At 45.1% G+C, this 11,640-nt stretch overlaps 1 protein-coding gene across 1 annotated transcript in view; it reads left to right on the forward strand.

Annotated features, from left to right (window-relative positions):
* Positions 1-6,325, forward strand: part of LOC310805220 (gamma-secretase subunit Aph-1b) — a gene marked incomplete at its 5' end in the record, with an annotated part of 7,679 nt that extends 1,354 nt beyond the window's left edge. Inside the window, 5 exons of the mRNA XM_083670802.1 lie at positions 45-118; positions 1,556-1,678; positions 2,096-2,223; positions 3,002-3,125; positions 3,817-6,325. Of these exons, the coding sequence (XP_083526928.1) occupies positions 45-118; positions 1,556-1,678; positions 2,096-2,223; positions 3,002-3,125; positions 3,817-3,845 (478 nt within the window). The 3' untranslated portion in view covers positions 3,846-6,325. The remainder of the gene's footprint in view (positions 1-44; positions 119-1,555; positions 1,679-2,095; positions 2,224-3,001; positions 3,126-3,816) is intronic.
* Between the last annotated feature and the right edge of the window lie 5,315 nt (positions 6,326-11,640).

The raw sequence follows: 11,640 nt of genomic DNA on the forward strand, positions 1-11,640 counted from the left end.
ATCTCTCTCTCTCTCTCTCTCTCTCTCTCTCTCTCTCCCCTTAGGAAGGCCAATGACGGCCTGGCGACCATCAGTGAGGAGGACAGCGGCACCATCTCCGTCAGACAGATGGCCTATGGTATTACACCGTCTCCTCCCTCCACCCTCCTTTACTTCCCCTTTACTTGTCATGTGACGGAACGCGTGTGATTCGCTCGCTAGGGGATTCGATCAGCGGAGGCCGGCGGAGGTCGAATTCGGAGGACCTCTGGTCCTCTGATTTCTACCTTCACCAGCCTCCCCTGGACTTGTAATGGATGTAATCCTCGGGCTAGAACAGCGGACACTGATCTAATCTCTTGTTCTGCTCCCTGCTGTGGGAGTCGGGTGACGGCGGGCTAAGCTTCAGCGCCACGCTCACGTACACCTCAATCAACCAACCCCTAAACAACCGCGCTAGCCGCCATTTTAGACACGCGGGCGCATTCCTGTGACCGGTCTTCAGTCGGGACAGTCTAAAGTACAGGGAAACGACTAATGGCCGTTAATATTTCTGATCAAATGCATCTCTTCTTGATGGTCTTCAGTCAGGCAGAGCGGCAGGACCTCAGCTGCTCTCCTCTAATCTGATCTGTGTTTCTGTTTACCACACAACACCTCTCCCCCTAAGCCCCTGTAGCGTGTTGCTGTGTTGATATGTAAACACTCTTGAGTCCTACCTGCATTATTTACCCTCTCTATATACAGTACCAGTCAAAGGTTACGACACACCTTGCCAAGAGTGTGCAAAGCTGTCATCAAAGCAAAAGGTGGCTACTTTGAAGAGTCTAAAATCTAAAACATATTCTGGTTTGTTTAATATGTAATATATGCCATTTAGCTGACCCTTTTATCCAAAGCGATTTACATCACAGTGATCGCACACATTTCAGTATATATGGTCCCAGCGGGAATCAAACCCACAACCTAAGCGTTGTTAGTGCCGTGCTCTACCGACTGAGCCACAGAGGACCACTTTTTTGTTTACTACCTAATTCCATATGTGTTCCTTCATAGTTTTGATGTCTTCAATATTAATCTACAGTGTAGAAAATAATAAGAAAGAAAGAAAGAAAAACCATTGAATGAGAAGGTTTTTCTCAAACTTTTGACTGGTATTGTATGTCCTGTGGCTGGTGTTGTTACCGTTGGCCCGCTGACACTGACATTATGTCACTGTGCCGGTTTGTCTGTCCAGTGACGGGGCTGGGCTGTGTTGACTGTGCTGATCTGCTCTCTGGTGCTGATGTGTGTTGTCTTCTGCAGTGGCTGAGCTGAGGCGTGCGTGCGTGCGTGCGTGTTCACTGTGCTGATGTATGTGTTGTGTTCTACAGTGGTTGGTGTGTGACTGTGTGCTGTTGTGTGCGTGTGTGTGTTGAATCTGCTGATGTGTGTTGTGTTCTACAGTGGCTGGGCAGTGTGTGTGTTGTGTTCTACAGTGCCTGGGCAGTGTGTGTGTATGCTGATGTGTGTGTTGTGTTCTACAGTGGCTGGGGTGTGTGTGTGTGTGTGCTGATGTGTGTGTTTTGTTCTACAGTGGCTGGGCTGGGCTTTGGCATCATGAGTGGAGCCTTCTCCATGATCAACACCTTGTCTGACTCCCTGGGACCCGGCACCGTGGGCATCTTTGGAGACTCCCAGTACTACTTCGTTAGCTCAGGTACTGTGTCTGTGTACCTCTGTGTGTACCTGTGTGTGTGTGTGTGTGTGTGTGTGTACCTGTGTACCTGTGTGTGTGTGTGTGTACCTGTGCATGTGCGTGTTTGTATGTACTCCCATTACTACTTTGTTAGCTCACGTAGTGTGTGTGTGCGCGTGTGTGTATATATATAAATATATATTACACACACACACACTGTTTACTACACACTCACTACAGTACTACTCTGTTACAGTCAACTGTTATTCATGTCCTCTGTCCCGTCTAGCCTGTATGACTCACCTACATACATGCAGCTTCTCTATTTCCACGTCCTTGTGTTGGGAGTCGTAAGCAGCCTAGGTTTGTACGAGCAACCTCTGTCCTTGTATATCTAGTGTGTGACTGTGACCCCTCTGTGCCCTTTGACCCCTGCAGCCCTGATGACCCTGGCCCTGACCCTGCTGCACACCTTCTGGGGCGTGGTCTTCTTTGAGGGCTGTGAGAGGAAGAGGTGGTGGGTGGTCCTTGTGGTGCTCTGTCTCCACCTAGTGGTCTCCGGCCTGGTGAGTCTCTCCTACGCGCATCACCGCGAACATACTGCCCACCCGTGACTCTTATGACTGAGTCGCGCTAGCATACATCGGCCACTAGAGGGCGCTGTGAGTTTGTGTTTCAGGCTCAAGTTGAATTTCCACAAGGTACACAGATTCCTTTGTTGACTGAACACAACTAAAGACTAAATACCTAGACTAGCTACCTGTTAATATTATGTGTGTCACTTACTTATACATTTACTATTTTTGATGGAATGGATTGTGCTTGTCATCAAAGTGGTGACTGTGTTAGACTTTACTATCTGTGACCGTACTGTCTGTCTCAGTCAGAATCCACCCAGTGAACCGGACCCTCTCTATAGGGTCATGGAGATATAGTAACCTATTATGTATGTGCTAGTTACTCTCTAGCTCTTCATGTGTAGGCAGGGGAGGCTGGTGGTGGTAGAAATCGGAGGACGGGCTCATTGTAATGCATGGAATGGAATGAGGAATCGTGTTTGATTCCATGCATTACAATGAGCCCGTCCTCCGTCCACTGATTTCTACCGCCACCAGCCTCCCCTGGTGTACAGTATGAAGGTCTTGGTCTTGGCAGAATGCCACCCCCCCCCCAGCAGTTGGGTAAACCTGAGGAGGGCAGTCTTTCCAGGAGAGTGCACAGGAATGCTAGTCCCCTTCTATAAGGGCTTCTACTGTATAGTAGAGTGGTTAGGGTTAGTGTGTGTCATTTTAACCCTCCCTCCCTCCCTTCCTCCCCCCCTCCCTTCCTCCCTCCTTCCTCCAGTCCCTGATGAACCCGTTCTACGTGGGAAGTCTTCCTCCAGTGTTTGTCATCATGGTGGTGATGGCTGTCTGGGCCTTCTTCTCCTCTGGAGGGTCCCTACACAACCTCACTCTGATCTGGACCTGTAAGACCTCTACCAAGCCTATCTAACACACACACACACACACACACTCTACACAGTACACAGTACACACAACACAACCTCACTCTGATCTGGACCTGTAAGACCTCTACCAAGCCTATCTCACACACACACAGACACGTGGCTGAAATAAAGCTATGAAACCCATGAAGACGCGTCCCTTTCCACCTTCACCATGGTAATATTTGACAGACAGGTGATTGGTGCATCCTGTGCCTGGATCACTCACCTGGTGTCACAAGGTCGGTCACATGTTGCCATGGTCGGTCACCCGCAGCAACGTCAGGTGGTGTTAATGCAACACCACTCTGATCTGGACCTGTACGACCTCTACCAATCTAGCACACACACACACACACCCCACAACCTCACTCTGATCTGGACCTGTACGACCTCTACCAATCTAACACACACACACACACACCACACCACAACCTCACTCTGATCTGGACCTTGTGACTATACTCAGTAACCAGCAGACCTGTAGGTCAGCTCAGTCTTTAGTAGACTTGGCCACTATTCTCACTGGAAATGTTTCCACTCATTAAACTTCACTTTATTCCTTGTGACTTGATTCATAAACGTTCCTCTTGCACACTGTATCGAGATTGAAAATACTCTAAATGAAAGATGCCAACCATGAGTAAGAGTTTTGTTTCTGTTTGTTTCACAGGTAAGAAAGCCACCACGGAGACGTCTTAACTCACCTCCCCACCTGGTCCCTGATGTTGACCTTTGCCAGAGGTCAAAGGGCGTTGGAGCTCATGATGTCATCGCAGTGATGTGGATGACGTCAAGTAGCCAGCCAATCAAAAGACTGCACATCAAGGATCTCTAGATAGGATTGGCTGAATCCGGGCCTAACCACCAGCACTTCTCTGACTGGGAGTATTTAAGGATCTGAACTGGAGGGAACTCCCGACAACTGTAAATAGACTGAAGTAGTTTACACACATGCATGTGTAAGCCTCCTGAATGCAAGGGAACATGTTTTAGTTTTTTTTAATGATTTTTTTTACTTTTCTTCTGATCTTAGTTAATTTGCTTTTACTTGGACACTTGTACACAGAATCGTGGTCACTAAAGACTACACACATTATATAAGTGATATTATAAGGTTTTCTTATGCAACTAATGTTTTCCACGTTGAGGGGCACATTTCACTGTTTGTAGTATTGTAATTGGCCACTTAGTTAGCTAAAGTCTACATTTCTAAGATCTGGTGCTTGCCCTCTCATGGTGGACTCTGCATAGCAATCACCAGGACGTCTAGAACCGTCTAATATTTCCCCGTTTCATTTCATTACACTGATGATGCTTACTAGTCCTATGATTCAGTCAGAGATACTGCTTTTTGATGACGCAGATGTAATCAGTGTTAGAAGCTCCCCGAAAGGGGGAGACTGTGTTGGTGAGCCCTTCAGCGTCTGACTATTATTTCAGCATATACCTCTCTGCATTTCAATTCAACCATTATGGACAACAGGGTTTTCTGGTATATGAACCCGTCTTTATGCAAACTGTACGTCCTCTCCGTACTCGTAGGCTTTAGTGTTATTGCGGACCAGAATCTTGTCGTAGTGAAGAACAGTATATATAATACGGTTTTTTAGATTTTGTTGATTTGTTTTGTTTTCGATGGCTTTAATCACGTCCTGCCTCATATCCGCTCCATGTAAGTGTTATTCGGTGACGCCACAGTAAGTTGATGCTCGGTGGTCTGGAGGCGGTGAGGGCTGTAGCGGGGGGCCGGCAGGGCCCGAGCTCCATTGAAGTAGTGTTGGTAAGCCATTGTTTGGCAGGAACCAACTGGCAGGTACCAGTTGTGCCAAGCCTGTGGTGTTGGCAACAGATGTGTAGTGGACAGTAAATCAATAATGAAGGACTAGAGGTCACGGTGTTCCGGACCACTCTGACTGAGAGAGAGCTGCCCTATGTCTCTGTGTGAAGTCATGCACACACATACCCATGTAGAGCCTACACACACACACACACGCACTGAGCGTTTACACACACAAACACACACACACTCAGAAGAGTGTGAGGAAAATCACATTGACGCATGTTGGTGCTCCTAAGATTGGGCATATCAACCAGTAGGTATCACTAGTTCCCTGTGACGTACGCGCCACCCGACTCCCACCACATTCCCAGTGGAAGTGTGTTTGTTTCTGTGGTGTATCGCTGCAGGGCTACTGTGCACTACGGCCGGCTTCCCAGAAGCAGATTAACCCTACCCATCCATTAACCAGCATCTTCAATGGACAGTTTGCACTGCAAGTGTGGTTTTAGTACCGGACATGGCTTAATCTGTGCCCTGTAAACATCCTCATGACCTGTGTTAAGTATTAGTGTGCGATGTGGGGTGTTCCAGTGTGCCCTCCCACCGTCTCAGAGGCAGGAGGAGGACCAGAGAATGGAGAGAAAGGAGTCAGGATGTGATCCTGGAGGCCGCTGGAGGCCGGCGGAGGCAGAAATCGTAGGACGTAGGCTCATCAGAAGACACCATTCCTCATTCTATTCCATGCATTGCAATGAGCCCGTCCTCCCGATTCCTACCTCCACCAACCTCCCCCGGGGCAGAACGTCACAAGTCTCCGCCACCGTTCCCATTATCATTGTTGAAGTTACGTCGTGATTAATTTGACGGAAGCAGACAAACCAGCGGGAAGACAGCGTCTGCTCTGTTCCAAGGACGTATGACGTCACCAGGACAGTTCCGTGAGAGTATGGTGTCACCAGGACGGTGTTCCTAGGGGGTATGATGTCATCAGGATTATCTGTTGGTGTGATTAATGTTGCTTGGACTGACGATGCTCTTGCTGTCACTCCTTGTGGGATTAATAAGGGTGGATTGAACTGGTTTGGTCAGACGTGTTCCAGAACATCTGTCATTGTGATGCATTCAACCCTGTTAATACTGTAATACAACTCCGATGACGCCGATTTATTACTGTAAGTCCTCTCTCTCATCATTCCTTTGCATCTGAGTTTCTGACTTTAATCATTGACGCTTATACGGACTGATTAATCAATTGCATTGTTGATTATTATGGAATATAATAGAAATGTGTTCAGCGCTGCTCCATGTGCTGATGACATGTAAAAGAAGATTGTGCCAAATGAGGATGATGTGACGGTAACCTTTTTTTTGTAATGACGAATAAAGTTGGATTTAACCATTTCCGAGTCATTGGATCAGCAGGAACGTCCTCAGACAGGACTGGTCAGTGCGTCAGAGGTTTGCTGTCTATCGTAAAAAAACAATCATTCATTATTTATTTGTTTATACAAAATGCATCACATGATAGACTCTTACACACACACACACACACACCAGAAAGCCTGCTCCAGGAACATGATTAACCATTGCTCCCTAGAATACTGCAACTGGATACGCAACACCTGTTCTTCCATGAACATTACTCAAGATTTAAAGCATTTCAAATGGAATGTCCCAGTTGTTTTAATCTCATTTATAACAAATACAAATCCACTCCAGCTGGGATTGAGGATAAGGTCACAGGCCAGTGTTGTTTGGCTGTGGAGGCCTGGGAGTTTCTGTCAAATGCAAAATTCAATTGAGATTTATTCAGTCACATCTCAGAAATGGATCTCAATCGAATTTTGCATTTATCAAAAACAACTCATGTCTTGGCTGTACCCTGCCAAATACCCCAGGCTTAGCTTGGCCTACAGTGTGTTTGGCCCTGGCATTCTACAGAACATTCCACCCCGCGGGCCAGGGGAGAGGCGTATTTGGTACCATTCTTCAATCCATTCCACGCATTACAATGAATCTGTCCTCGACCTCCACAACTTCTACCCCCACTGGTATGTATTGACATTTATCATCCAGCGCACTGTATTGTACAGTAACAGTGTAATGTAGAACTTTGACTAAACTGTGCTGCTCTATATCACAGTAATATGATACAAGCAGGTCATTTCTAAAGGCCAGCTATAGCACACTATAGCACACTATAGTACACTACTATAGTACAGTGGGGTATAGGCATGCTGTGACACATGGAATAGATTACAGCTTAATCCTAGACAGTGAAGAGAGTGTTCAAGAAAATCACCTGGCAACTCTTCATATCTGACTAAATGTGCAGCCCTTATGATTCATCTAGTGTGTAAATATCCTGTATATTCATTTGCAAAGTAAGTAATAGTGATAAAAAAAAGAAATACACTTCAGGGACGCTCTGTCCTTCTTCAAGAGCTCTCCTAACACCCACTTTTAAAAAATAGCTTGTTTCATTGATCTAGCTTCTATTTTGTTTATTCTTTTCTTTTTCTCTTTGTTTTCCCAGAAGTAAAGTGTCTTTGAGTTTCGAGAAAAGCGCTATACAAATAAAATATATTCCTATTATTACTTCCTCATGAAACCAGAACTAGGTGTTGGGAGGAAACCAAGGCAACCAGACAGATGGTCTTAGAATATTTGAAGAATGCAGGCAGAAGGGGTAAGGTCAGATTGAGGGGTTTGATATAGGTGAAGAAAAAGAAAGGATCTAAAGCTGCAGAAACCAGGATAGAGTAATTAAAAGTTAGGGTAAATAAGTCATAAACAAAGTTGTAAACAGCCAGAACAAAAGGCTTTTGAAATCAGCCAGGCTCATCAAGATTTAGGTAGACAAAGAGACGCCAGGGCAGGTGGAGTAGCCCACCTTGATGATGAAATGTAATTCTTGAATGTTATTGGTGTAAGTAGACAGGAATAGAGGTACGTTGAATAGAAGGCGTTGACCTATGTGATGTCTATAAAAAGACAGGTAACGGAAGTGGAAAGGGGTTCAACTTCGCAAATCTGAAACGGCTTCTTTCTCTGTGAATAAAGTCTTTGAATGAATCAACAGCTCTGGTTAACAGTATTTTATTTCAAAATACTATGATTTAAATTCTACGACATTATCTAATCAGCCAATCACATGGCAGCAACTCAATGCATTTAGGCATGTAGACATGGTCAAGACGAGCATCAGAATGGGGAAGAAAGGTGATTTAAGTGACTTTGAACGTGGCATGGTTGTTGGTGCCAGACGGGCTGGTCTGAGTATTTCAGAAACAGTATGGTCTGAGTACAGAGAATGGCCCGAAAAAGAGAAAATATCCAGTCAGCGGCAGTTCTCTGGGCGAAAATGCCTTGTTGATGCCAGAGGTCAGAGGAGAATGGCCAGACTGGTCGAGATGATAGAAAGGCAGTAACTCAAATAACCACTCGTTACAACCAAGGTATGCAGAAGACCATCTCTGAACGCACAACACGTCGAACCTTGAAGCAGATGGGCTACAGCAGCAGAAGACCACACGGGGGGCCACTCCTGTCAGCTAAGAACAGGAAACTGAGGCTACAATTCGCACGGGTTCACCAAAATTGGACAATAGAAGATTGAAAGAACGTTGCCTGGTCTGATGAGTCTCGATTTCTGCTGCGACATTCAGACGGTAGGGTCAGAATTTGGCGTAAACAACAGGAAAGCATGGATCCATCCTGCCTTGTATCAACGGTTCAGGCTGGTGGTGGTGGTGTAATGGTGTGGGGGATATTTTCTTGGCACACTTTGGGCCCCTTAGTACCAATTGAGCATCGTTTAAACGCCACGGCCTACCTGAGTATTGTTGCTGACCATGTCCATCCCTTTATGACCACAGTGTACCCATCTTCTGATGTCTACTTCCAGCAGGATAACGCGCCATGTCACAAAGCTCACATCATCTCAAACTGGTTTCTTGAACATGACAATTAGTTCACTGTACTCCAATGGCCTCCTCAGACACCAGATCTCAATCCAATAGAGCACCTTTGGGATGTGGTGGAATATATAGATATATATATAAATACTGTATATACTTTCACCAACAGCCATGGTATAAAACTTGGAAGATCACTCACACAATTAGGAAACAGGAGTATTACACACAGGTGAGTTAAATTGCAATCACACCACATCACACATCACACCACATAGAGCAACCAAATGCACTACCAATCAGAAGAGCGTAGTGGACATACCTTCTGTGTTATTGGTGCTGTAGCATCTCTAGCCTATCACATACTGCTTCTCTTTGTACTCTACCTAGCGACATGTTTGAGGTAAAGTAAGAGACTGAGGTAGGACCTTGGGCTGTTTACCTACAGCATGATCCTGAGTAGTTATGTAACGGATGCCATGAATGTCATCGAGTGAATGTGAGTATGTACTATTCCCAAAAGAGCTGGATAAGAACGGAACACTTCATTTATAAGAGGTGTTTGATGTTTCCGTTTTATGTGGCAGCTTTGATAAGGTAGCTACAACCCTTGTTTCTTAGAAATGGACTGACATAGCTTGGACAGAACAGCTTTTTCACAACATTAGCCAGCATTCTTAGAAAAACACTGCACATTTAAACAATTAGTCATGCAACCGATTCACACACATTAAGAGAATGTATTGCGTTTATGTTCGTCACGTGTTTCATGGTGGATGGGTGGATTATAGATACATTAGTCAGAGTGACTGCTGGAATCTTCTTGCTTATGGCTCCTACACGTCTGTCCAGTTAAGAACAACATGTGCTACACTGATATGTTCTCCTTGGTGTTACAGAAGGAAAGAGACACTATCTCATGTATATGTCAGCCCTTCCTATATCACGCAGGGGAGATTGGTGGAGGCAGCCTGTGCAATGAGCACAGGCTCATTGTAATGCATGGAATGGAATGAGGAATGGTTCCGTCCATTCCTCGTTCCTCATCCATTCCGTCCTCCAATTTCTTCCTCCACCAGCCTCCAGAAGAAACCTGAAACCTAACCTTGACCCTAGAAAACTGTTGCACGTCAACCGAGATGATGTGGATGGTTTGTGCATCTATAGACTATGGAGAGGGCTGACCAAACAAAGGTACCAGATTGTCTTATATGACGTAGAGATGGTACATTGAAACTATATGATTCTCACATCATAGTGGCCTACTGGAAATGATTCGGGGAACAGGAGGGTTTTCTATGTATTTTGACGCATTCAGTGGTCTGACCTACTATAGCTGCTGTATGGTCTAAGTTTAAACCATACATGTATCTGCTGCTGGCTAAACCACTAAGGACAGCCATGATGGAGATAAACCAACATCTTCTGTATCATTACTGTACTTCTTTCAGCATGACATTTTGATATGCTTTTTTTAAATCTGTAAAAGCCCATGTTAATTCATGGTTTCTCTTCTGGCCTTGTCAACATGTATGAACTCTAAACTCTGGTCTCAACTCTATCCTGTCTTTAAGACCCACGGGAGGCAGAGTCTGGTTGGTCAGCAGCATGTCTCCCATATGGGACTGCAGGGTCAGGCTGGTAGAAGACAGGCTCATTGTAATGTATGGAATGGAATGAGGAATGTTATCAATCACTGATACCGTTCCTTATTCCATTCCATGCATTACAATGAGCTCATCTTTCGATTTCTACCTCCACTAGCCTCCCATGTCAGGGACTCCCTTGGGGGAAATGCTAGGTCTGGAGCAGGAACATGTAATCTCAGTCCTACGTATGAATAAATAAAGATAAATAGGATGTAGAGAGAGCTTTCCCTTCAGAGATAAAAACAAACATGACATTCTCATTCACATGAGACCAGCCTGTACCATGACTGAATACATACTCCTTTGACCGGTAGAGGAAGTAAGCGATGTACTATGCAGTAGATAGGAGTGTTATGGGACCGGATAAAGGATACATAGGGTCTTATCAGGTTATCAGAGGTTGTGGAAGGAGGCTCTTTCCCATAGGATGACAGTGAGGAGGACAACGTGCCTCCCCTAGTCTTGAGCACTTGGGTTGGAAAGGTCACCAGGACCGTTTTGCTGTAGTAGTGTGGATCTCTGGAACTGTCTAAGGATGTTTAAAGTTGTGACAGATTTGTGGACAGGAATCAGCAACCATGAATGTGTAAATCGGTAGAGGAACATGTGATCTGAAAGCAGTGGTACTCATGGTACACATCTGGTTAGCATCTTGCATAGCACACACCTTAACTCATCACCATAACTCATGTTTATAAGATCATTAGTGTCTGAAGCAGGCACAGACAACAGCCTTTATAACAACATGTTTATTGTACATTTCAGGGTCCAATTGCACATCAGAATACACCATTGTGGAGAGGTGAGAGGTAATTAGTAGTGACTAACTACATAATAACATAACAGTATTAATGACACATGTGACAGGATACAAGCATACAACTCCGTAATACAATATGACAACAACAACACTCTTATAAAATATTGCCTACATGAACTGCAGGTACAAATCGGAGGACAGGCTCATTGCAATGCATGGAACAGCCTCCACTGAACAACACAGTATGACACATTAACTTGAGACAAGTCTAACACTTAGAACCAGGAAAACAGCCTGGAAAGGACTGATGACATTCTTCAGCAGTAAATCACTTGTTGTCATTATAATCTGGTACATCAAACAGACTAACAGACTTTTCTGTCCATTC

Source organism: Argentina silus (assembly GCF_951799395.1).
Source record: "Argentina silus genome assembly, chromosome: 5".
Lineage (NCBI taxonomy): Eukaryota > Metazoa > Chordata > Actinopteri > Argentiniformes > Argentinidae > Argentina > Argentina silus.